Genomic DNA, 27,504 nt, shown 5'->3' with positions numbered 1-27,504 from the left:
TTCACAGGAGTGACTGGATCAGTGTGTGTGTGTGTGTGTGTGTGTGTGTGTGTAGTGGCCCCAGTCTCAGCCCAGACTCCAGACCATTTCATGATGGCTGCCTCAACAGAAAGCTCTTTCAACATCCGGAGAAAAAAAATTACAATACGTATTTACCAAATGTTACAGTACCTGTAAAATGAGAAGGTTTGAGTATTTGTGCAGTCAGTGCATAAGCATGATAATGTGTGTGAGCATGTGTGTGTGTGTGTGTGCGTGGATGTGTAATTGCTCACAAATACACGTTTCGGTATGTATTGTGGTTTTAGGGTCACGGTTTGGTTTCGGGGCAGCGGGAAAATGAAATGCCAACAGTTACTGTAGTTAAAGACAAAATTAAGTGTTGGTATTCCTGACTCCATTAAAAGATCATTAGTCATATAATGCCTGGTGAGAGCACCATCAGGATTAACACTTTGGATTTTCTTAAATGAAAACACATGATTACTCATTAACAACAACACTAAAATCAAGTAGAAAATGCCTGTGAAATCAATATGTAAACAGGGCTCAGACATTTATAGGCAGGCCTATGCTATGTTTTCTTACAAAGAGAAAAATATGTGCACTTCTGTGTCTCTAATAAAGGGCCGTGTCTGTAGCGCTTCAAAATATACTGAATAAAAATATAAACGCAACACGTAAAGTGTTGGTTCCATGTTTCATGAGCTGAAATAAAAGACCCCAGAAATGTTCCATACGCACAAAAAGCTTATTTTTCTCAAATTTTGTGCACACATTTGTTGACATCCCTGTTAGTGAGCATTTCTCCTTTGCCAAGATAATCCAACCACCTGACAGATGTGGCATGATCATTAATTACACAGGTGCACCTAGTGCGGGGAAAAATAAAAGGCCACTCTGAAATGTGCAGTTTTGTCACACAACACAATGCCACAGATGTCTCAAGTTTTGAGGGAGAGTGCAAATGCCATGCTGATTGCAGGAATATCCACCAGAGCTGTTGTCAGAGAATTTAAAGTTAATTTCTCTACCATAAGCCACCTCCGACGATGTTTTACAGAATTTGGCAGTGTGATCAACCAGCCTCACAACCGCAAACCACGTGTAACCACGCCAGCTCAGGCCCTCCACGTCGGGCTTCTTCATCTGCGGGATCATCTGAGACCAGCCACCCAGATAGCTGATGAAACTGTGGGTTTGCACAACTGAAGAATTTCTACAGAAACTGTCTTAGGGAAACTCATCTGCGTGCTCGTCGTCTAGGATCTTGACCTGACTGCAGTTCTGCGTTGTAACTGACCTCAGTGAGAAAATGCTCACCTTCGATGGCCACTGGCACGCTGAAGAAGTGTGCTCTTCACAGATTAATCCCAGTTTCAACTGTACCGGGCAGATGGCCGACAGCGTGTATGGCGCCATGTAGACGAGAGGTTTTCTGATGTCAATGTTGTAAACAGAGTGCCCCATGGTGGCGATGAGGTTATGGTATGGGCAGGCATAAGCTAGGGGCAATGAACACAATTGCATTTTATCTATGGCGATTTGAATGCACAGAGATACAGTGACAAGATCCTCAGGTCCATTGTCGTGCCATTCATCCGGCACCATCACCTCATGTTTCAGCATGATAATGCATGACCCCATGTCAGACCTATACACATTTCCTGGAAGTTGAAAATGTCGCAGTTCTTCCATGGCCTACATACTCACCCACTGAGCATGTCACCCATGGACCATGTTTGGGATGCCCTGGATCGACGTGTACCACAGTGTGTTCCAGTTCCCGCCAAAATATCTAGCAACTTCCAACAGCCATTGAAGAGGAGTGGGACAATATTCCACAGGCCACAATCAACAGCCTGATCAACTCTATGCGAAGGAGATGTGTCGCGCTGCATAAGGCAAATGGTGGTCACACCAGATACTGACTGGTTTTCGGATCCACGTCCCTACCTTATGTTTTAAGGCATCTGTGACAAACCGATGCATATCTGTATTCCCAGTCATGTGAAATCCATAGATTATGGCTAATGAATTTACTTCAATTGACTGATTTCCTTATTAGAACTAAATCAGTCATATCTTTGAAATGGTTGCATGTTGCGTTTATATTTTCTGTTCACCGTATATAGAGTGGGTACTAACGATTTACTGAAATGGGTGCGAGAGGAGCATAACGTGGAGCTAAAACCCTCTATTCTGCTCAACCATCAAGAATGGGCGCATTTCCACAGCTATAAACATGCGTATCGCTCTTCTAATTGGTTTGGCCCGGTCAGAAGGGAGACAGTGTTGCAGATGGGAGACGGTGTTGTGTTGTTGTTTTTTTTGGCGTTTCCGTCTTGCTCCGGTAGCAGGAATACTGGTGTGATGTCGTCGTAAATATGTCAACATGTTTGAGGTGTTGGCAGCTGCATAGGCTATTCTCGTTGAGCAGTGGAGACATACTCTCTCTGTCCATTGTCGCTGTAATCTACAGGGAAGCCTAAATTGTCCCAAACTGGAGATTAAAACAACGGGTGGAGAATCCTCCTGGTTTACAATCCCACCACTCACCATCATACAGAACTAGAACCAAAAAGACAGTTTGAAATGAGCCCATTAAGATTCAGATTTTGTTGACAACGTGAGCATACCCTGAAGAAAAAAAAGTCTGCTCAGCTTTACTCGAGGCATGTAGCATATGTAGCATAGGCATTGCCTATAGCCCTAGCGCTTTTAATTGTCAGATATTTTATTCGGGTTCAGTGCAGGCCGAACCGAGGTCCCCGTACTGAACGGTTCAGTGAGAATACGTGTACCGTTACACCCCTAGTGTGTAGGTGAGTGGCCATATCATAAAAATCCATTCAATATAAATTAGAAAGAGAAAACCAGCAACTGCTGCTGATACAGAACATACTGTATGTCTAGGAGTCCAGACAACTATAGCATTGTTTCCCTGATAACACTATCAAAGTAACCATTGTCCACACCTCACAACCATCAAATTAATAATGTACTAACCTAGGAACCACTCGCTTCATACAGTACAACTCTCCCTAAGTTCTCCCAGGGATAGCATTGAATGCGTAAATGTATAACCAGCCTATCTAAGCAGTGAATAGCCTGAGCAGTACTCTTCTGCTCTGTCTGGTATGGATTGAAAACAGTGGAGGAGCTGTAGATCAGATGAATAGGGGCTCTTATTTGTTAACCCTAGCCAGGCTTTCCATAGCCACACGCACACACAGAGAGACACAAGTCCACTCTAGGGACCAGAGGCTAGAGACAGACACTGTTCGATTCAGCTCCAACACTGCTCCTACTGTTTACCTTGGCCAGGCATCTCCATGGTAACCACAGACAGGCCAGCCCTGCACTAGTTGACTGTCTACCCCTGCAGCTGCTGAGAGCTCCAGAGAAACACCTTAGCTACTGTAAGTGTGGGTTGGCTGAGAGGGAGAGAGCTACAGTAGCAGCATAGCTGATTTAGTAGGAAGGTACAAGTTGCCCATAGGCACAAATGACCAAATCCTGTCAGTGGGAACAATGCAACCTCCGGGGCAAGAATGGAAAATGTTGTCTGTTGAGTGACATCATTTCCTGTGACCTCTGACCCAGGTGTGATTAAGGCAGGAGGCAGCTGAGTGTAATTACAGCCCTGGGAGCACTCCCGACCATGTTTGTGTGTGTGTGTGGTACTTGATCTCAGGTCAGTGCTAACATAATCCTCACAGGGATTGGCTATCTCTTCTCGACGTACAGCCCTGATTGGCTGGGGGGGGATATCCGTTCTAGGCCTATTATCAAACCAAACTCTTCCAGTCTGTCAGTGTGAAATCTGCCTTGTCTTGCTATAGTGTGATGCCAGTAGGCCCGGCAGGCAGGAAACACCTTTCCTATGAAGGGAAACACCAGTCCTGTCTTTCAAAGAACACATCCCTTTTTGAGTTAAGATGTCAGCTATTTATGGGTTACATAAAATGAGTCCACCATTACAAAATTATTTGTAAGGGGAACAAGGCTGCAACACCTTCCACAGAGCTGTGTGTGTGTGACTTTAACAACATACACTGTATTGTATTCATCATTTCACTAGCTGTATATGGGTGTACACTCCTCTACGTATGTATTTGGACAGAGATGCTAAAATGTTACATTTGGATATATACTCCAGCATTTTGGATTTCAGATCAAATGTTTCATCTGAGGTGAGCGTATAGAATGTAACATTTTATTTTAGGGTATTTTCCATCCGATTTGCCATTTAGAAATCAAAGCACTTTATACAGTCAGAAGTTTACATACACCTCAGTCAAATACATTTCATCTCAGTTTTTCACCATTCCTGACATTTAATCTTCATAAGAATTTCCTGTTTTTAGGTCAGTTAAGATCACCACTTCATTTTAAGAATGTGAAATGTCAGAATAATAGTATAGAGAATGATTTACTTCTGCATTTATTACTTTCATCACATTCCCAGTTGGTCAGAAGTTTACATACACTCAATTAGTATTTGGAAGCATTGCCTTTAAATTGTTTACTTGGGTTAAACGTTTTGGGTAGCCTTCCACAAGCTCCCCACAATAAGTTGGGTGAATTTTGGACAATTCCTCCTGACAGCGCTAGTGTAACTGAGTCAGGTTTGTAGGCCTCCTTGCTCGCACACGCTTTTTCAGTTCTGCCCACAAATGTTCTATAGGATTGAGGTCAGGGCTTTGTGATGGCCACTCCAATACCTTGACTTTGTTGTCCTTAAACAGCTTGGAAATTTCCAGAAAATGATGTCATGGCTTTAGAAGCCTCTGATAAGCTAATTGACATAATTTGAGTCAATTGGAGGTGTACCTGTGGATGTATTTCAAGGCCTACCTCCAAACTCAGTGCCTGTTTGACATCATGGGAAAATCCACCAAGACCTCAGAAAAAAATTGTAGACCTCCACAAGTCTGGTTCATCCTTGGGAGCAATTTCCAAATGCCTGAAGGTACCACGCTCATCTGTACAGACAATAGTACGCAAGTATAAACACCATGGGACCACGCAGCCGTCATACCGCTCAGGAAGGCGACGCGTTCCGTCCCCTAGAGATGAACGTACTTTGGTGCGAAAAATGCAATTCAATCCCAGAACAACAGCAAAGGACCCTGTGAAGATGCTGGAGGAAACCGGTACAAAATAATCTATATCCACAGTAAAACAAGTCCTATATCGACATACCCTGAAGGCCGATCGGCAAGGAAGAAGCCACTGCTCCAAAACCGCCATAAAAAACCCAGACTACGGTTTGCAACTGCACATGGAGACAAAGATCGTTCTTTTTGGAGAAATGTCCACTGGTCTGATGAAACAAAAACATAACTTTTTGGCCATAATGACCATCGTTATGTTTGGAGGAATAGGGTGAGGCTTGCAAACCGAAGAACACCATCCCAACCGTGAAGCACGGGGGTGGCAGCATCATGTTGTGGGGGGTGCTTTGCTGTATTAGGGACTGGTGCACTTCACAAAATAGATGGCATCATGAGGGAGGAAAATTATGTGGATATATTGAAGCAACATCTCAAGACATCAGTCAGGAAGTTAAAGCTTGGTCGCAAATGGGTCTTCCAAATGGACAATGACCCCAAGCATACTTCCAAAGTTGTGGTAAAATGGCTTAACTTCTTGGATATAGGGGGCGCTCTTTTAATTTATGGATAAAAAAACGTGCCCGTTTTAAGCGCAATATTTTGTCACGAAAAGATGCTCGACTATGCATATAATTGGCAGCTTTGGAAAGAAAACACTCTAAGGTTTCCAAAACTGCAAAGATATTATCTGTGAGTGCCACAGAACTCATGCTACAGGCGAAACCAAGATGATACTTTAACCAGGAAATGGGCAGAATTTTCGAAGCTCTGTTTTCTATTGTCTCCTTATATGGCTGTGAATGCGCCGGGAATGAGCCTGCCCTTCCTATTGTTTCTCCAAGGTGTCTGCAGCATTGTGACGTATTTGTAGGCATATCATTGGAAGATTGGCCATAAGAGACTACATTTACCACGGGTCCGCCCGGTGTCCTTTGTGTAAATTGGTGCGTAATCTTCAGCCGCAGGCATTTTCTCCTGTGATTCAGAGGGGAAAGCACACTTCCACGAACGATATATCATCCAAGAGATATGTGAAAAACACCTTGAGGATTGGTTCTAAACAACGTTTGCCATGTTTCAGTCGATATTATGGAGTTGATTTGGAAAAAAGTTTGGCGTTTTGAAGACTGAATTTTCGGTTTTTTTTTTGGTAGCCAAACGTGACGCACCAAACGGAGCAATTTCTCCTAAACAAATCATCTTTCAGGAAAAACGGAGCATTTGCTATCTAACTGAGAGTCTCCTCATTGAAAACATCTGAAGTTCTTCAAAGGTAATGATTTTATTTGAATGATTTTCTGTTTTTTGTGAAGAGGTTGCCTGCTAATGCTAACGCTAAATGCTACGCTAGGTGCGCTAGCTGTTGCACAAATGCTTATTTTGCAATGGTTGAGAAGCATATTTTGAAAATCTGAGATGACAGTGTTGTTAACAAAAGGCTAAGCTTGAGATCTAGCATATTAATTTAATTTCATTTGCGATTTTCATGAATAGTTAACGTTGTGTTATGCTAATGAGCTGCGGGGATAATTACACTCCTGGATACAGGTTTTTTTCGTAGCTAAACGTGACGCACCAAACGGAGCGATTTCTCCTAAACAAATAATCTTTCAGGAAAAACTGAGCATTTGCTATCTAACTGAGAGTCTCCTCATTGAAAACATCAAGTTCTTCAAAGGTAATGATTTTATTTGAATGATTTTCTGGTTTTTGTGAAGAGGTTGCCTGCTAATGCTAACGCTAAATGCTACGCTAGGTGCGCTAGCTGTTACACAAATGCTTATTTTGCAATGGTTGAGAAGCATATTTTTAAAATCTGAGATGACAGTGTTGTTAACAAAAGGCTAAGCTTGAGAGCTATCATATTAATTTCATTTCATTTGCGATTTTCATGAATAGTTAACGTTGCGTTATGGTAATGAGCTTGAGGCTGTATTCACGATCCCGGATCCGGGATGGCTCGACGCAACAGGTTAACAAGAAATTTGTGGAGTGGTTGAAAAGAGTTTAAATGACTCCAATCTAGGTGTATGTAAACTTCCGACTTCAACTGAATATCTAGTCTCCCCCATTTGAAGATGTCATAAGTATTTAGATACATTTCACTTATAGTGTATTAAAGCTAGAGGTCGACCGATTATGATTTTTCAACGCAGATACCAATTATTGGAGGACCATAAAAGCCGATATCGATTAATCGGCCAATTTGTTTTTTTTTTACATTTATTTGTAATAATGACAATTACAACAATACTGAATGAACACTTATTTTAACTTAATATAATAAATCAATAAAATCAATTTAGCCTCAAGTAAATAATGAAACATGTTCAATTTGGTTTAAATAATGAAAAAACAAAGTGTTGGAGAAGAAAGTAAAAGTGCAATATGTGCCATGTAAGAAAGCTAACGTTTAAGTTCCTTGCTCAGAACATGAGAACATATGAAAGCTGGTGGTTTCTTTTAACATGAGTCTTCAATATTCCCAGGTAAGAAGTTTTAGGTTGTAGTTATTATAGGACTATTTCCCTCTACACCATTTGTATTTCTTTAACCTTTGACTATTGGATGTTCTTTAGGCACTTTAGTATTGCCAGTGTAACAGTTTAGCTTCCGTCCCTCTCCTCGCTCCTCCCTGGGTTCGAACCAGCAACATAACGACAATTAGCGCGCGCTAACTAGCTAGCCATTTCACTTCGGTTACACGAGCCTCATTTCGGGAGTTGATAGGCTTGAAGTCATAAACAGCGCAATGCTTCACGCACAACGAAGAGCTGCTGGCAAAACGCACGAAAGTTCTGCCTACCACCGCTCAATCAGTAGGAAAGAGTGCCTCCTACTGGCCCTCCAACACCACTTCCAGCAGCATCTGGTCTCCCATCCAGGAACTGACCAGGACCAACCCTGCTTAGCTTCAGAAGCAAGCCAGCAGTGGTATGCAGGGTGGTATGCTGCTGGATGGGAGACCAGATGCTGCTGGAAGTGGTGTTGGAGGGCCAATAGGAGGCACTCTTTCCTCTGGTCTAAAAAAAATATCCCAATGCCCTAGGGCAGTGATTGGGGACACTACCCTGTGTAGGGTGCCGTCTTTCGGCAGATAACATGTATTGTGATGTAGCATGTCAGAGGAAGATGTGCAAAGCTCACATTAGCTAGCTAAGTTTCTAATAACAGTTAACTGTAGCCCATTGACCTTTAGGGGGTCAATACAGGGCAGGTACTTGAATACTAGCACAAAATGTAAAATCCTCAAGTTGTTACGGGAAACCCGCGCTGCTATGTCAACAGAGCTCGGTGCTTATTATCGGCTGTATTAGGTTACGAAATCAAACTTTTTGTATATAATGTTCATAATATGTTAGAGAAAGAACCCACTGAACAATTAAGAAAATGAATAATCATATTTGTCTTGGTAAAAATTTATTATATAACATAAGTGCAATTTAAAATCGGCAAAATGCGTTTTCACCCACTCTGGGCAACGATTGTGTACACCGTAAAATATATATATGGCTCTGGCAGCAAATAGCAAAACACATCAGCAAGCAGAGCCATGCACACTCAGAGATTCGGGCCAATGCGGTTTCTACATTATGATGCATTTACAGGACACTTCAACATTTTATGGCAGCCATGTTAGCTCCCCATTAACAGTACAAGGTGGACACAGACCTGCCAAACTTGAAGAACTTTTAGGAGTACCACTTCAGCACGGCGGCAGCAACCCAGGCCCTGCGGACCCCACAACGGCGCGTGCGACACCCACACTGTACTGTCCTCCTTAAGGTGTCTGCAACCATCATTTGACAGCCAGCCAAACTCTAATGAAGAACTGAACCAGTGATAGGCTTTCTATTAACCTCAAGTTATATAGTTGAAACGGTGTAAAACTAACAATACAGAAAAATGAAATTATTGGAGCAGCTCAGACTAAAAGGCAATATAAATGCACAACAGAGTCTAACTGACGTTTCATAGTCTCATAGTGAACAATACAATACTTGACCAACACAATACATAGAAAACGTATGTATTCTACTTGAATATTGTTCTAAACTGGATTACTATCTAAATAGCATGTAAGCTAACTAAAGTGTGAAGAGAAATCACATGTAGAGAGAAGCTAGCAGCAAAACAGCACTTAACAGGCAGGCTAGGCTATAGTACACGTTAGCTGCGGCTAAACAAAACAATTGAACTAGGCCTATATGAGCTAGTTTCAGATCTCCACACTGACATAATCCATCATGTTAGGTCTGGCTACTAGACTGCCATTCATTCAACATGCCTTGTTGTCTGTCGTTGGTGAACTGACTATCATCACATCATTAGAAGCCTACTGTTGACAGAGCTAGATCAAGCAATCAAATGTCATATGCGCAAAATACCTTGAAATGCTTACATACACGCTTTTCCCCAACAATGCAGAGTAAAAATAGTAGCACAATAGATAATAATAACAAGACTATATGCAAGAAGTACCGGTACCGAATCAATGTGCAGGGGTACGAGGCAGCTGAGGTAATATGTACATGTAAGTAGGGGTAAAAGTGACTGTGCAATCAGGACGGAAAATAAACAGAGTAGCAGCAGCGTATGTGAAGTGTAAAAGTGTATGTGGCATCAATATGCGCATGTGAGTGTAAGAAATGTGTGTGAGCGTGTGTAAGTAAACACAGCAAAAAAAGAAACGTCCTCTCATTGTCAACTGCATTTATTTTCAGCAAACTTAACATGTGTAAATATTTGTATAAACATAACAAGATTCAACAACTGAGACACAGACTGAACAACTTCCACAGACATGTGACTAACAGAAATATCAAAAGTCAATGCAGCTGGTGGCCACACCAGATACTAAGTACTGCAGTGCATCTCCTCCTCATGGACTGCACCAGATTTACCAGTTCTTGCTGTGAGATGTTACTCCCCTCTTCTACCAAGGCACCTGCAAGTTCCCAGATATTTCTGGGGGAATGGCCATGGCCCTAGCCCTCCGATCCAACAGGTCCCAGACGTGCTCAATGGGATTGAGATCCGGGCTAATCGCTGGCCATGGCAGAACACTGACAATCCTGTCTTGCAGGAAATCACACACAGAACGAGCAGTATGGCTGGTGGCATTGTCATGCTGGAGAGTCATGTCAGGATGAACCTGCAGGAAGGGTACCACATGAGGGAGGAGGACGTCTTCCCTGTAACGCACAGTGTAAAGAATGCCTGCAATGACAACAAACTCAGTCCGATGATACACACCGCCCCAGACCATGACAGACCCTCCACCTCCAAATTGATCCCGCTCCAGAGTACAGGCCTCGGTGTAACGCTCATTCCTTCAACCATTAACACGAATCTGACCATCACCCCTGGTGAGACAAAACCATGACTCGTCAGTGAAGAGCACTTTTTGCCAGTCCTGTCTAGGCCAGCGACGGTGAGTTTGTATTCATAGGTGACGTTGTTGCTGGTGATGTCTGTTGAGGACCTGCCTTACAACAGGCCTACAAGCCCTCAGTCCAGTCTCTCTCAGCCTGTTGTGGACAGTCTGAGCATTGATGGAGGGATTGTGCATTCCTGGTGTAGGAATGCACAAGGTGTTGTTTATGGTTCATTGAACAAGCATGGGAAACAGTGTTAAAACCCTTTACAATGAAGATCTGTGAGGTTATTCGGATTTTACGAATTATCTTTGAAAGACAGGGTCCTGAAAAAGGGACATTTCTTTTTTTGCTGAGTTTGTGTGAGTGTGTGGGTAGAGTCCAGTGAGTGTGCATAAAGTCAGTGCAAGAGAGTTCATGCAAAAAAAGGGTCAATGCAAATACTCTGGGTTGCTATTTGATGAACTATTCAGCAGTCTTATGACAACGTTATTGTCTGGTTGAAATATTAGATAATTTAGGCTAAAAACAACCCGAGGATTGAATATAAACATCGTTTGACATGTTTCTATGAACTTTACGAATACAATTTGGATTTTTTTGTCTGCCTGTTTTGACTGCGTTTGAGCCTGTGGAATACTGAAGAAAATGTGCGAAACAAATGGAGGTTTTTGAATATAAAGACACTTTATCGAACAAAAGGAACATTTATTGAGTAAATGAATGTCTTCTGAGTACCACCATATGAAGATCATCAAAGGTAAGGGATTCATTTTATCTCTATTTCTGAGTTTTGTAACGCTTCTGCTTGGCTGGTTACTGTTTGTAATAATTTGTTAACTGGGCTATGTTCTGGGCTAGGTATGCTTTCACCGAAAAACATTTTATAAATCTGACACCGTGATAGGATTAACAAGAAGTTAATCTTTAAACCTATGTAAAATATGTTTTGTTTTCTGAATTTTTATAATACAGTGCCTTGCAAAAGTATTCGGCCCCCTTGAACTTTGCGCAAAAGTATTCGGCCCCCTTGAACTTTGCAACCTTTTGACACATTTCAGGCTTCAAAACATAAAGATATAAAACTATTTTTTTGTGAAGAATCAACAACAAGTGGGACACAATCATGAAGTGGAACGACATTTATTGTATATTTCAAACTTTTTTAACAAATCAAAAACTGAAAAATTGGCCGTGCAAAATTATTCAGCCCCCTTAAGTTAATACTTTGTAGCGCCACCTTTTGCTGCGATTACAGCTGTAAGTCGTCTCTATCAGTTTTGCACATCGAGAGACTGACATTTTTTCCCATTCCTCCTTGCAAAACAGCTCGAGCTCAGTGAGGTTGGATGGAGAGCATTTGTGAACAGCAGTTTTCAGTTCTTTCCACAGATTCTCGATTGGATTCAGGTCTGGACTTTGACTTGGCCATTCTAACACCTGGATATGTTTATTTTTGAACCATTCCATTGTAGATTTTGCTTTATGTTTTGGATCATTGTCTTGTTGGAAGACAAATCTCCGTCCCAGTCTCAGGTCTTTTGCAGACTCCATCAGGTTTTCTTCCAGAAAGGTCCTGTATTTGGCTCCATCCATCTTCCCATCAATTTTAACCATCTTCCCTGTCCCTGCTGAAGAAAAGCAGGCCCAAACCATGATGCTGCCACCACCATGTTTGACAGTGGGGATGGTGTGTTCAGCTGTGTTGCTTTTACGCCAAACATAACGTTTTGCATTGTTGCCAAAAAGTTCAATTTTGGTTTCATCTGACCAGAGCACCTTCTTCCACATGTTTGGTGTGTCTCCCAGGTGGCTTGTGGCAAACTTTAAACAACACTTTTTATGGATATCTTTAAGAAATGGCTTTCTTCTTGCCACTCTTCCATAAAGGCCAGATTTGTGCAATATACGACTGATTGTTGTCCTATGGACAGAGTCTCCCACCTCAGCTGTAGATCTCTGCAGTTCATCCAGAGTGATCATGGGCCTCTTGGCTGCATCTCTGATCAGTCTTCTCCTTGTATGAGCTGAAAGTTTAGAGGGACGGCCAGGTCTTGGTAGATTTGCAGTGGTCTGATACTCCTTCCATTTCAATATTATCGCTTGCACAGTGCTCCTTGGGATGTTTAAAGCTTGGAAAATCTTTTTGTATCCAAATCCGGCTTTAAACTTCTTCACAACAGTATCTCGGACCTGCCTGGTGTGTTCCTTGTTCTTCATAATGCTCTCTGCGCTTTTGACGGACCTCTGAGACTATCACAGTGCAGGTGCATTTATACGGAGACTTGATTACACACAGGTGGATTGTATTTATCATCATTAGTCATTTAGGTCAACATTGGATCTTTCAGAGATCCTCACTGAACTTCTGGAGAGAGTTTGCTGCACTGAAAGTAAAGGGGCTGAATAATTTTGCATGCCCAATTTTTCAGTTTTTGATTTGTTAAAAAAGTTTGAAATATCCAATAAATGTCGTTCCACTTCATGATTGTGTCCCACTTGTTGTTGATTCTTCACAAAAAAATACAGTTTTATATCTTTATGTTTGAAGCCTGAAATGTGGCAAAAGGTCGCAAAGTTCAAGGGGGCCGAATACTTTCGCAAGGTACTGTAAGCATTTCTGTATTTGAATTTGGAGCTCTGCAATCTCACTGGATGTTGGACAGATGGGACGCTAGCGTCCCACATACCCTAGAAAGGTTAAAAAAGAGACATCCCTCCCCCCTAACCTTACCTGACGGTGCTGTACGTTCTTGACGGCGCATAGAAAACCGAGGTAGATGTATATTATCCATGACCTTGTTCAAGAGGACAGATCAAGAAATGATTCATTTATCCACAATTTTTGATAGTACTACGACTATGGAGGGCAGGCAAGAGAGGAGCGCTAGAGATTTTTTCAGCTGATTGCTTCAGCTCCAACTCCACACAGTTGAGTGCAAAAACCACAAAGTGCCAACTAGATGCCTATTTTTGCATATTTTATGATAGTTTTCATTCTATGGCAGCCATGTTCCGGGTTCATACACATTTTGACAAGTCTCTGAATGTCCTTGAATGGCCCAGGCAGAGCCTGGACTTAAACCTGATTAAACATCTCTGGAGAGACCTGAAAATAGCTGTGCCGCAACGCTCCCCATCCAACCTGACAAAGCTTGAGAAGATCTGCAGAGAAGAATGGGATAACCTCCCCAAATACAGGTGTTCCAAGCTTGTAGCATCATACCCATGAAGACTCGATGATGTAATTAATAGCTGCCAAAAGGGGCTGTGTATTTTATTGTACTGATCAACAACATATGCATAGAAGTAGCTTATTTCTTCAAGTGCACACTGTCTCTTTAAACAGTAATGATGTCATTCATGAGGAAAAAGGGGGGCAGTTTGCTGAGGCAATAGACCCTCTTTGGAAGAGATGTGAGAGAGAGAACAATTATGTGAATTAATAAAGTTTTGGTGGCAATTAGCTTTGAAATCAGCATATTTTGCATTATCACAAACAAGGTACTAGGGTAGTGAATTGATGCTGGTTTCATCGGCTGACAACATGGTAACGACTGGACCGGAAACGACTACGAGTAATGAGAGCACAGCACAAGAGAACACCACAGCAACTGTCACAAGTTCTGCTGCAACAGCGGGCCACAAACAGATGCAGGTATGTGTCTGTGGTTGGAGGAAAGTTACATCACACCATGGGTTGAGGATCCACCAGGGGAAGAAGGGGTGTTTGGGTAAAGAGAGACAGAGGCCTCGCATTGATTACTTTCTGCGAAAGCGATCAAATCAGTCGAATGAAGCACAGCAACTGGACGCAAACCATAGTTTGCAGTGCATCAGCACCACTGTCATGGAGGACGTAAACTCAAGCACCGAAGTAACAACTGAGGTGGAACCAACAACAGGAGTGGAACTCACCGAGCCTCCCAGACCTGCAGTCGAGAGGAGACTACCAGGGCACAGGCCGTATGTGAAGTGGCCTGGCGCCAGTGACAAGAAGTTGTGGGAAACAGTGAATACTGACCTTACCTTGACCCTCGAGAAACTTCGAGGCACAGTGGAGAAGAAGTTGGAGAGGATGGGGGACATTATCTATGAGTACGGGACAGAAAGATTTGGAGTGGAAGAGGCAAAAGGCGGGAGAAAGTTTCCAACCCCACCAGTTTCCAGGAGGCAACAAGAAATCAAGCGCCTCGTTCAAGAAAGGCGACAGCTTAAGAAACAGTGGAAGAAGGCCTCGGAAGTGGAAAAGGAGGGCATAGAGGCACTTCAGGCTGATATCAAAACCCGGTTGGCATCCCTCCGCAGAGCAGAGAACCTACGGAAACGCAGAAGGAAGAAAGAACAAACTAGAACTCGATTCTATAAAGATCCCTTCAAGTTCCTTAAAAGTCTCTTCACGAAGGAAAAAAGTGGAGCTCTAAAAACAACAAAGAAAGACCTAGAGGAGCACCTGAGAACAACAAACTTTGACTCAAAGCGACATGAACATCTGGCCATCCCATCAGATATCCCACCCATTGAACCCCCGGAACATCATATTGAGACCAGCCCTCCGACATGGAAAGAGGTGGAAAACACAGTTCGACGGGCAAGAACAGCATCAGCCCCGGGGCCAAATGGAGTCCCGTACAAAGTGTATAAGAACGCACCAGACGTCCTGAGGTTCCTCTGGAGGCTTATGAGAACAGCTTGGAAAAATAAGATAATACCTAAAGTGTGGCGTAGGGCAGGCGGGGTCCTGATCCCTAAGGAGAAGGATGCAGTGAACATCAGCCAATTCCGCCCAATCTCCTTACTGAATGTCGAGGGTAAAATCTTCTTTAGGGTCATTGCCCAGAGGATGGCCGAGTACCTGCAAAGGAATGCGTACGTCGATACATCTGTACAGAAGGCAGGAATATCAGGGTTCTCTGGCTGCTTGGAACATTCCAGCATGATCTGGCACCAGATCCAAATGGCCAAGGTGGAAAAAAGGGACCTCCATGTAGTCTTTCTTGACCTCGCCAATGCATTTGGCTCTGTGCCCCATTAACTCCTGTGGTCTGCCTTCAGATTTTTCCACATACCGGACACCATCACAACCCTGGTGAAGTCGTACTTCCAGGATCTGCAGTTCTGCTTTACCACCTCAGAGTTCACCACCTCATGGCAGTGCCTGAATGTAGGTATAATGGTGGGATGTACCATTTCTCCATTGGCATTCATAATGGCAATGGAGGTTATCATCAGATCCTCAAAATGGGTTGCTGGTGGACAGCGAGTCGACTCTGGTTTCCGCCTCCCTCCACTCAGAGCCTACATGGACGACATTACAACATTGACCACCACTGTCCCATGCACCAGGAGACTGCTCAGAAAACTCGAGGAGAACATCAGCTGGGCCCGTATGAAGATTAAACCATCCAAGTCACGCAGCATCTCGATTGTGAAAGGAGTACTCTCTGACCTGAAATTCTTCATCGGAGATGACCAAATCCCAACAGTGTCTGAGCAGCCGGTAAAAAGCCTTGGAAGGTGGTATGATGCAAGCCTGAAGGACAAAGACCAGGTGCAACAGCTGCGCAAAGACATCAGTAGTAGCCTACAGTCCATCGACAACACCCAGCTACCTGGAAAGTTAAAGGCCTGGTGTCTGCAGTTTGGTCTCCTACCCCGGGTGTTGTGGCCCTTAGCAGTGTATGAGGTTCCAATCTCAACAGTGGAGAAGATGGAAAGAGGAGTCACAGGCTACTTAAAGAAGTGGCTCGGAGTTCCACGATGCCTTACCACCATAGGCCTCTATGGAGATGGTGTTCTCAAGCTGCCCCTCACCAGTCTAACAGAGGAATTCAAGTGTTCAAAAACCAGGCTCCAGATGACACTGAATGAATCTCGAGACCCAGTGGTGAGCAACAACGCGCCGACCTTGGCAACTGGGCGCAAATGGAGGTCAGGAAAAGCAGTCCAGGAGGCAACAGCAGCCCTCAGACATGCTGACATTGTGGGTCATGTTCAGCAAGGGAGAGGAGGCCTTGGGCTAACTAGCCGTGCTGCTTGGAGTAAGGCCACTGCACCAGAGCGACGGAAGATGGTAGTGCAGGAAGTACGCCATCAGGAGGAGGCTGCAAGGTGGGCCAAGGCAGTCTCTCTTTCCAAACAGGGACAGTGGACTCGATGGGACAGTGTGGAGAAGAGGAAGATAAGCTGGAAGGATCTGTGGGCCATGGAAGCGAGGCGGTTGAGCTTCTCCATCAGAGCAACATATGACGTCCTTCCAACACCAGTTAATCTTCACCAATGGTATGGTGAAGATCCGGACTGTGCCCTCTGTTCCATGCCAGCCAACCTCAGGCACATTCTCACAGGGTGTAAAACAAGCCTCACTCAAGGACGCTACACTTGGCGTCACAACCAAGTCCTTAAAAACCTTGCGTCCGCCCTGGAGGACAAGCGAGCTGCCACCAACTCCCTACCACCCCCAGCAGCATCACACCCCTTACGGACAAACTTTGTCCGCGAAGGGGCTAAACCACCGAAGCGCGGCTCGACACCATTAGAGCGAGACCAGCTGCGCTTGGCCCGCGACTGGAAAATGCTAGCTGACATTGGCCGGCAACTTGTGTTTCCTCCGGAGATCGCAACCACCACCCTAAGACCTGACATGGTGCTCTGGTCCCGTTCACTCAAGAAGGTCTTCATCATTGAGCTCACAGTACCCTGGGAGGACTCAGTAGATGAGGCTTATGAGCGAAAGCATCTGCGCTATGCCGATCTAGCTGCCGAAGCACGGCATCATGGCTGGAACACAGAAGTCCGACCAGTGGAGGTGGGCTGCAGAGGTTTTGTGGCAACATCTACAACCAGACTGCTTAGAGACCTTGGAATTAAGGGCCAGAGCCAGCGTTCGGCAATCAAAGCTGTATCGGAGGCGGCAGAAGGCAGCAGTCAGTGGCTCTGGATGAAGAGGAAAGACCCCAGCTGGGCCCCGAAGTGAGAGGGCCAGGAGGTATGCGGTCAACAATGCTTGACTCAGGGAGGAGGATGCCCCTGCCATGCATAGTCCCATGGGATGTTGGCTATCATCAACAAGGCAACTCCTATGACTAATTGGGAATGGGACGCAAGCGTAGGATTGATCACCCTGTCGCTGGCCGCCTTTGGGGAGGGTGTATAGTGTGAAAGGCCGAAACACCCTAGGAACCAAAGGTACATTACTGATGATGCGCTCCCCAAATTTCACCAGGCTCACTGTTCATTAACTCTTGGAAGTGCTTGCACAAAGGATAGTAACATCTCATCCTGTGTTCTTGGAATCATCTGTACGCTAGCAAGGATAGTTAGCCTACCAAGCTGGAAGCTACCGGTATCTTCTTGCATTGTAATGTGTTCTAGCCTGTATGGACATTGTTTTGCGAACAATAATGAACATTTTCAACATTTCTACATGCCGTGTCGCATTATTCAAGTGTGTTATTCAGAAGTTTTGATTATACTGTGCAACACTAGTGCGCATAATCTTTAGTTGTTTTAACGGAATAACCCAAAATGATACTTTTTTTCAGCTCAGATTTACTCAAGGCATACAACGCATAACCCATAGGCCTAGTGTTTTTATTTTGTAAAAATATATCTTTTTTTAATGTATGTATTTGGGTTCAGTGTGGCCCAAACGAGGTCCCTGTACCGAACGGTTCGGTACGAATGCGTGTACTGTTACACCCCTATTAAATACCTTTCAGAAATATAGGACAGATTCGCTCTGACTCGACAGGGCTAAAACCCATAGCAACCAACCCGAGCTGTCTCTCTACACTCACGTCAAAAACACTCCACAGACGAGGTCTGAAAAGGGTTAGGATAGCTATCGAAGCTGTATCTTGGGCTGTGCAGATGTAAAAACTTCTCAGACTCAGTGGGGTGTGTAGGACTGGGAGCGTGGGAGGTTTGCCGTAATTACAGGAGTCTCGATGACTTTTACAGACTGGGAGTGTCCATCTTACTGTAAACCCTTTCTATGACAAACTAATGTTACTCTTGACTAAAATCTCAGATCAAACTTTAAATCCCAGAGAAAGTAGACTTTCTGTTTTAATTCGGTATAGATAACCTCTGGTAATAACGTTCAAACTAATAGACTATAAATCATTCTTTGAATTTTCCATGTTGTAGCCTACTTTTGAAGTCCCATGTTATTTTTAACAAGTGCTATTGATGTTTTGATGGTTATGTTTAGGCAAATATCTGGATCAAAGTGTATGAAGCCAAAGGCAAGTTTCCATATTGTGTGTGGACATTGAACAAGACTATTGCTCTATTCATTCTATTCCATAAATGCTTAGCACAGTGTTGCTCTCTCTTCTCAAGCAGTGCATCCCACAACTGAATCATTTTACATAGTGCAGGCAGGCAGACAGGCAGGGCAGAGGTTGAGATAAGGACACAGTGAGTTAACCCAGTGATTCTCTGACTCGTATCCCAGCTGGTTCTATGGCCTTCTCACTATCAGCATGGAGGCCTGCACAAAGTCAGTGACTGTCTCCCCTCAATGACATCATCACCCAATGACTGACAGAGGTTGGAGCTCAATCAGCTGTGACATTCTCATCATAGCCCACAGCCTCAGTCAGAGGAAGCTATTGTGTGTCCATTGAGTTGCTGCTCTCTTATTCCCCTCTGTCCTTGGCCTTCACCACCAACCCACACTACTAATATACAATGGCCTCCTCTCCCTCTCTGTTTCCTCCTCTTTTACTGCACTGTATTCAGAGAGGAGTTCTCTTTGTCCTACTCTGTGAGATGTCTGTCTGGCCTGTCGTGAATTATTATTAGGTGTGGTGTAGTGCATTCTCTTGGGCCACGAACCACTGCCTACAGCTCAAGCAAAATCAACCCACGGAATCCATCGCAAAAACAACAAAAAAAACATGCTCGAGCACACAGGCACACACGATTACGCTCAAATTGTATTATGTTTGTGGCGGAGGATGTGGGGTCAGTTTCAGCAACCTCCACACACATCTGCCAGTACCTACAATATGAAAACACAGGGTGTCTCCCCCAAATGTGACTCATTTGCTATAAGGATGCACATTTCAGTCAATTTTGCTACCAACTAACTGAACCTCATTAACCGGTAAAATGACGTGGCCAACAAAAAACACTATCAGAGATTTGTATATCTAATGATGAGATGCTTATGTTTCCAGCCTAACAATTGGAGTCGCACCAAGGCAATAAGGCGGGCGACAAGCTTAGGCCCAAAATAACTTTATTTGAAGGAAAACACAGCTCTAATGTGAGCAGTTCCATATCTGACAGAGTTGAACATCTGTTAGAAACTTGGAAAGAGTTGGACTCTAATAGCAACTACTATGATGGGTTTCTAATATGACTAGGATTGTGCCTTTGGCATCTGGACAATGGAAGAAAGTTGATATGAAAATCAATAGTACAAGAAAGAAATGGCATGAGGAAGTCTTTATAAAATAACTGCCTCCACATTTCTATGGTTGGATTTTGGCCAGGCTACTTTGAAGCAAGGTAAGACATGCCTCGTTATCTGAAGTGAAGTAAACCATTCAGGTTTCAAACAATTATACTGCCTCAAGATCACGTTGCAAAGTGGTGGGTGACGCGCTGATAATCAATGGTAGGCAGGCTATAGCCTATGCAGCCGAATGGCGAATGGGTGGAGCACGTTACGAGTTGAAAATGAGAAATAAAAATAGCTCCTTTTTAAATCGTGGCCACCAAAGTTTTTAACACATGATTTCATTTAGAATTGTTATTTGTTGTGCAATGACTGGGCTTCACTCCAGTAGCCTACAGGCTTATTGAGGAGCTACAGGTGGTAGGCTATTCCGCTCTTCAAACTAGGGTATGCTGTGCGCGTGTGATAAATAAAACGCATGACGACTAACAAAAATACACACACGCCAATTTAATTCCACAAAATGATGCAAATAAGCATTATAAATGTATTTAAATGTATTTTTGATGGCTAACCGATTTACATTCCTAATTGCTATCCTCATCCTGCCATCATTCTTATCCAGGTTTCTCCATCATATAAAAGGCTGGGAATTGGCAGGGACCTCACGATACAAAATTCTCACGATACTTAGTAGGGATGCACGACATATCGGTGAACATATCGGATGTCTAGTTTAACGCTCGATGTGCAAAACCGATGTCAAATCTGATGTGCATACCTATATAACGAAGGTACATGACGTAATGACGCCACGCAGCATTCCTAAACTAGCCCACCACGTCTGCTGTGTGGCTCGAGCAGTCAACAAGTCAAACAGTCACTTGAAAGAATAACACATTTTCAGCGAGACAACTCAAAGGCGAAATCCATTCAAGCCAAGATAATGGAATTCATTGCCCTTGACAATCAACCGTTCTTTGTCCTGGGTGATGTTGGCTTTCGCCGACTGGTCGAGCATCGGTTAACACTACCAAGTGCGCTTTTTTTCCGATGTTGCCCTACCGGAGTTACACAGTAATAGCATTACTGCTATTAGGTTCACGGCATTCATGCTATGGAACGCCGTTTGGGTCTTTGCGTGTCAAAAAAGATACAGTAGCACTGTCAAAGCTGTACAAAAAAGTCAGCAAACAAGCAAACACCGGCCACGAACTATGACACGTCAAGTGTTATTAGACAAGTAAAATAGTGTTAAATAGTATATTTTTTGACACGCAAAGACCCAAGCGGCGTTCCATAGAAATCCCGGTTGAGAATGAAACGACTCAACAAATGAACAACGAAACAGCAAGTATGTGAAAGAAATAGGTTTTGATTATGTTTTACTGGTAATGGGGACATACGTAAATGCCAACAAAATAACGTTTTGGTCAGTTAAGAACAAATTCTTATTTACATAGACAGTCTACCCGGCCAGACCCGGACGACGCAGGGCAAATTGTTCGCCGCCCTACGGCTGGATGTGATACAGCCTGGATTCGAACCAGGGACTGTAGTGACACCTCTTGCACTGAGATGCAGCGCCTTAGACCGCTGCGCCCATGTCTGTGTGTTAACTATTTAACTGTACTAGAATGCTTAAAAGGCTGCTAAAAAAAATGATATTGATTATCGGAATAGTTTTTGTTTTGGCAAGGAAAATATTGGAAATCGGGTATCGGACAGAAATGTCATATCGTATCACTAATACTTAGGTGCCAATTCGATACGTATTGCGATTCTCATGATATATGGAATGAGATTTGATACTGTGATTCTTTTGGTCTGCTGCAAAGGGACAAGAGAGAGCATGGGGAAACAAGTTTATCAGTCTTGGAAATAAAAGTGCTGAAAACTAATTGGCTCCCTATTAAAAAAGAAGATGGAGAACAAGCTATGAAGAAAAAAAGTATGGAATTTGGTGCAGGTACATTCCACTAGCACAAAAAATGATCTTGCAATATTGTCAAAATTATGTTATGATGGGCATATATGGTAAAAAAATAAATAATATCCCGATATGTAACTGTATAGACCCCCCCCATCACTACTCTTCATATAACACAATTCAGTCCAGGTTTAGACAACCCGCTATTACAAGGGAATCATTTGTTTATTACCCTGTAACGGGACAGGATGGCTGTGATGTAGCCTACTGTAAACAACCTAGTCCTCATAAACCAGAGCCGAGTGTGAGAGTAAGCCAAGGCAATAGCCTGCTTGTTTTTATGAACAACATTGAGAGTAACAGTGATTCTTAAATACTCTTATCCCCACTTGTTAGTTAGTTATGACCTGACTTAGCCCCGTCCTAGCCTGCCCAGCTGTTCTGTGGTCTCTGACACAAACAATCACACAATGACAGAGAGATGGGAAGACAAAGAAAAAAGGGATGGAGCGATAAAGGGAAAGCGATAGATAGAGGGAGGCACAGATAGTTTTTACAGTTTCCACCCCTCCCCCCTAGCACTTAGACACCCCCGTCTGTAGGACTTGCCCTAAAGGAGGTTCACCCATCCAGCCCTATAAGAGCTGGCTTTTGTTACTATAATGTTGATTGTCCTTTCTTTGGTCCCTTGTTTGGAACTTTTGGTGTTATCATTCAAATTCTCACTCTCAAACCGCATTTGCTGAAACTCCATGACTCTAGTGTGGAGGATTCCCTACCCCATTATCCAACAGTAACAATGAACTCCCCTCCCCTAAACAGCCAAATGGAGTGTCAGGGCAGGGGCCAGATCATATTACAGGCCTGGGACTGAGGCTTGTAGAGCAACAGATGGTTGCTCTGAGGCTACATAAAAACAAAGGGAAAGGTGGAGAAAGAGAGGGAGGAGAGGGAGAGACGACCATGTGGTCGAGTGCCCCTGACATGCACTTTGGACCTCATCAGCCAATGGAAACAATGTGTGTGTTTGTGTTCAAAGTACAGGCCTGCATGTGCATTTAAACTGGACTGGGAAACAAAGTGATCAACATGTTCCTTGTACAGTAATACCAGATTAACAAAATAATAACAGTAAAGAGTGTCAGGAATTTCTCCAGGCATTTTCCTACATGTGGAACAATAACTATTCTTCATTGTGAAACTCAGAATGTCTGCTGGTGGTATGATGGCATCAAATCAATTATCTTGTTATTTAATATTGAATGTCAACAATTTCCTAGTGTTTATCTGAACCATAATCTGGGTTTACAGGAGACGCTGAACATGGCGATTCTACTTTAAGCCCAGAAAACAGCCGTTCAACTTGCCATTCAGCAGCATGTCAAGCTGTATGTGCTTCCAAAAAAGGTTTAAATAAAAAGTTACATGCTTTGTTAGAAAATAATATAAGTATGGTTTTTGACCAAGTGCTCATGCACCAAATCCACCTTCTCTGCACCTACTGCCATACTAGCATTGGAATTAAAATACACTTAATAAAGCCTATCTAGAAATATACAATCACTGTAAAAACATACGCTATATGGTATACTTACATGAAATATTATTGCATTACGTGTAGTGCGGGAGAAACAACAAATTAATATGACGTTCATACACTTATATTACCGTCTATTTTTTAATAAGTACCAAACTTATTTTGACATTATTAAGCTTGAAAAGCTGGTGAACGGCAAGTTGAATGGCTTCTTCCTGGGCTTAAAGAAGAATCGCCATATTCAACGTCTCCTGTGAAACCAGATTCTGGTTCAGTGTTTATCATGCTGAGCAGTAGAAGATTAATGTAGCTACTCTTGCCATGTTATTTTTGTCTGGAGACTAGCCATTCCCCATAAACACTGAGTGCTGGGAGATTGGTGTGTAGTTGAATTTACCTCTTGGAGCCGTTTCTTGGCCCGCTGGAGAGCCTCCTCATATCCCTTCTGTCTCAGCTCACTCAAACTCTCATAGTACTCTTCTGTGTCATCACTCTCTGTAAATAGCACCTGGGCAAGAATCTTCCAGCCACAGGTGTCCAGAGCATGGCCCAGGTACACCTGTAGTTGGTAACACAGAGCGTCAGTCTCCCGTTGAGATACCTCAGGGGCCCCAAATAGCACCGTCCACATGCCTGACTGCTCCTCGGGGAAAGGGGGCAGACAGGGCTCCAGGTCCGAGTTGACAGCGCAGAGCTGGACGTGGGCTGCCCGCACGTCCTGGAAGGCGAACAGACCTGCCCAGCTGTAGCCCTCTCGGCTGCTATCCGACTCCTCTCCGTCGCCATCGTCCGAGGAGCGAGGCAACCCAGAGACATCCGCTGGTTCCAAGACCTCGATGTCGGTCATCTTAGAGGGCACGATGTCCCACGACCCTAAGGTAAGTGTTTTGATAACACTCTCGGCTGGCCTTGATGAGGCCCCTACCGCGGCTGTATTCTCTCGAATGGGGCTCTTTGTCGGACTTTTCCCTTTCGGTTTGACATTAGATCTAACTTTAATCAATGCGGAGATGTCATCTTTTCTTTTGGTGGGACTCTTTAGTGGAGTTTTGCGTTTGTCTGCCTCGGGCGCTAGTGTGGCGGGGGATGCGAGGTCGCATTCGACGTCTTCCAAGAGCGAATCCCGAAACGCAGACCGTTTCTGTACTGTTCTATTGTGGCAGGTTATGGCGAACTTTCCCTCGATCTCGTTCCAAGCGACGATAAAAACGAATTTGTGTCTTTCCTTTTCGTCGAAAACATTTGGTCGAACGGCCACCCAGTCCGACTCTACAGAATCCTCCATCATGAATGACATCTCATCCAGCCAGTAAAAACGGAGCTAAAGAGCTCACACACGAATACCGGTACCCCTTATCACAGTTCGTCGTTGAGGCTAAAAAGACTAGCTAACCGAGAAGAATACAACAACAAAACACGTGGCTCGCTTTGTTTAGAAGCTGGAGAATTGATTAGCTACCCTCTGAATGTTGCGCAGAATTTTCTCAAATCAAACGTCAAGTTGAAGATATGCCCGTTAAATTGCTCGACTAACGTTACATCCATAAGAACAAAACAGCCACGAACGGCGTAAGAGTCGAATTATTATTGTTAGTTGCCAGGATTGTCATCGCTCCACCTGGCTCGCTCACCTGTCTGCTACATTCGTTGTCTGGCTCCCTTTGTGCGACTAACGTTACAGACAATCAATGCAGAGCCGCGGTTCCCATCGACGTCAAGAGAGGAGGATCTGTTTACAAGCAGTAAACGCCAGAGAGATGCGTGCAGTCAAATTCGGAGGAGGGCTTTTCTGAACAAAACCCCCCTTCGGAAATACTGTTTTTACTGTGTCGGAGATGTTGTTAGTCTAAAGACAGTCGGGTGATATTGTCCAGGAACTGTCCCTTTGTTCGGTTACGACAAACGTGTTGTTGTTTCGATGTGCCATCTTTCCCTCTTTCCAACGTTTTTCTTCCAACTGCGAATTAATATGACGTGGTTCTGCACGAGGAGCGTAAACATCTGCACGTGGGACACGCAGTGGACGTGGTGACGCAGAATTAAGAAAAAAAGTCAACGTACAAATCCCTATTTCATTTAATCAAACCACTGTTAATAGAACCCTTTATTAATGTGTTATAAATACATAACACAATTAGTAACAGTTGCATCTCCTGGCAAGCATTGTTGTCATGACAATATATATGCTTTTTTTTTTTTACTGATCTATTTTTTACTTTACACATATTTTTCTTAAAACTGCGTTGTTGGTTAAGGGCTTGTAAGTAAGCATTTCACTGAGGCCTACACCTGTTGTATTCGGCGCATGTGACAAATAACATTTGATTTGATAACACTTGCACTCTATAATAAGTCAATGTAGCCTATAGGCCTACATTGAACAAATACATAAAATAACAAAGGCACTATGACATAAAAGAGTCATATCAAGTATGGTGGTGACTATTTGGGTGTCTGAGCTGTGTGTTAGATAGGTACATACCGTCTATAGATCGGTTATGCATTGACTTCAGACCATTTGTTGCCAGTGACAGAGTCAGCCAAATGGTTAGGTTACTCCCACTTGATGTATTGAGGGAGTCTCCATTCGACAGCAGTTGTATTTCTTTATTTGGGGGGTATTTAAATGAGAGAGGTTTCCACCTTTCTTTTTCCCCCCTTCTTCTTTGGCCACAAGGCTACCAGTGTATCTATGTACACTGATGGCTCAACATTATACACGTCAGCTACCACAAAGTGAAATCACTGCAACACTTAACAAAAGGTTGCAGTCTATTTTAGAATGGGTGAAAAGTAATAAGCTACTCCTAAATATATAAAAAAACTAAAAGCATTGTATTTGGGACAAATCAGTTGCGAAGCCCTAAACTTCATCTAAATCTTGTAATGAATAATGTGGCAATTGAGCAAGTTGAGTGTAAACTGAAATGGTCAAAACATATTGACGCAATGGTGACTGGGGAGAGGTCTGTCCGTGATAAAGCGCTGCTCTGCTGTTTTGACATCACAATCAACAATCAACAAAACAATCAACAAAACAAGGCAAGGTTTTATTACACCTGAACTACTGCCCAGTTACAATCATAGCCAAAAATATTGGCACCCTTGCACTTATTTCAAGTAACTCACAATTTCCCCTAAAAATTAGATTAACCAAAGTATTTGGTCTCCACAATTTTTTATTTCACTGTTAATATTACAGAACCTTTGTTTTGAATTCAGAACTGAATATATCCATTTAAATCAGAAAATAAACAGAAATGGCATTGACAAAATTACTGACACCCTAGACTTAATATTTGGTAGCACTGCCTTTGGTCAAAATAACTGCAATCAAGTGCCTCTGTACTAGCAGTTTGGCCTAGTCCTCTTGTGCAAACTGCTACAGTTCTCCCAGATTTTAAGGTTTCCTTCTCCCAACTGCTGTTTTCAGATCTCTCCACAAGTTTAATGGGATTTAGATTTTGACTCGTTGCTGGCCACTTCAGAACAGTCCAGCGTTTTGTCTTGAACCATTCCTGTGGGCTTTTTGAAGTGTTTTTGGGGTCATTGTCCTGCTGGAAGACCCATGACCTTCGACGGAGAACCAGCTTTATGACACTGGGTCTGACATAGCACTCCAAAATTACTTGGTATTCTCCTGATTTCATGATGCCATGCACACGTTCAAGGCACCCAGTGCCAGTGGCAGCAAAGCAACTACAAAACATCACTGGTACCTCGTCCATGTTTGACTGTACGGAAGGTGTTCTTTTGGTCTCATCTGTCCACAGGACATTCTCTCAGAAGGATTTTGGTATGTTCAGGTGTGTTTTGACAAATTGCAGTCATGTCACGCTGTATAATGATAGGAGACAGGCGGAGGAATACGTATACGTTTTTTTTTATTTCTCCACCCAAAATAAAGTATGTCATGAAAACGTCATGAAAACGACAGGGCTGTTTTGGGCTTAGTCCCTGTCGTGTATATATATATATATATATATAGGTACATATATATATATATATATCTATATATATAACACAGGGATTTACCTCAAACAAAAGAGCGAGGTGTAAACCTCTAAATAATACATGGGACGAGACCCGTAATAAGTGCACAATAACATGTAGCACGAAAGCTGATA

At 43.3% G+C, this 27,504-nt stretch overlaps 1 protein-coding gene across 1 annotated transcript in view; it reads right to left on the bottom strand.

Moving 5' to 3' along the window:
* The window catches only part of LOC110509662 (junction-mediating and -regulatory protein), a 59,197-nt gene extending 31,926 nt beyond the window's left edge, over positions 1-27,271 (bottom strand). The window contains exon 1 of the mRNA XM_021590679.3: positions 23,775-27,271. Within this exon, the coding sequence (XP_021446354.3) occupies positions 23,775-24,674 (900 nt within the window). The 5' untranslated portion in view covers positions 24,675-27,271. The remainder of the gene's footprint in view (positions 1-23,774) is intronic.
* Between the last annotated feature and the right edge of the window lie 233 nt (positions 27,272-27,504).

Source organism: Oncorhynchus mykiss, chromosome 29, assembly GCF_057628025.1.
Source record: "Oncorhynchus mykiss isolate SJ-2025 chromosome 29, ASM5762802v1, whole genome shotgun sequence".
NCBI classification, from domain to species: domain Eukaryota; kingdom Metazoa; phylum Chordata; class Actinopteri; order Salmoniformes; family Salmonidae; genus Oncorhynchus; species Oncorhynchus mykiss.
Note: the sequence above shows the minus strand (reverse complement) of the source record. Positions and strands in the feature narration are given on the sequence as shown.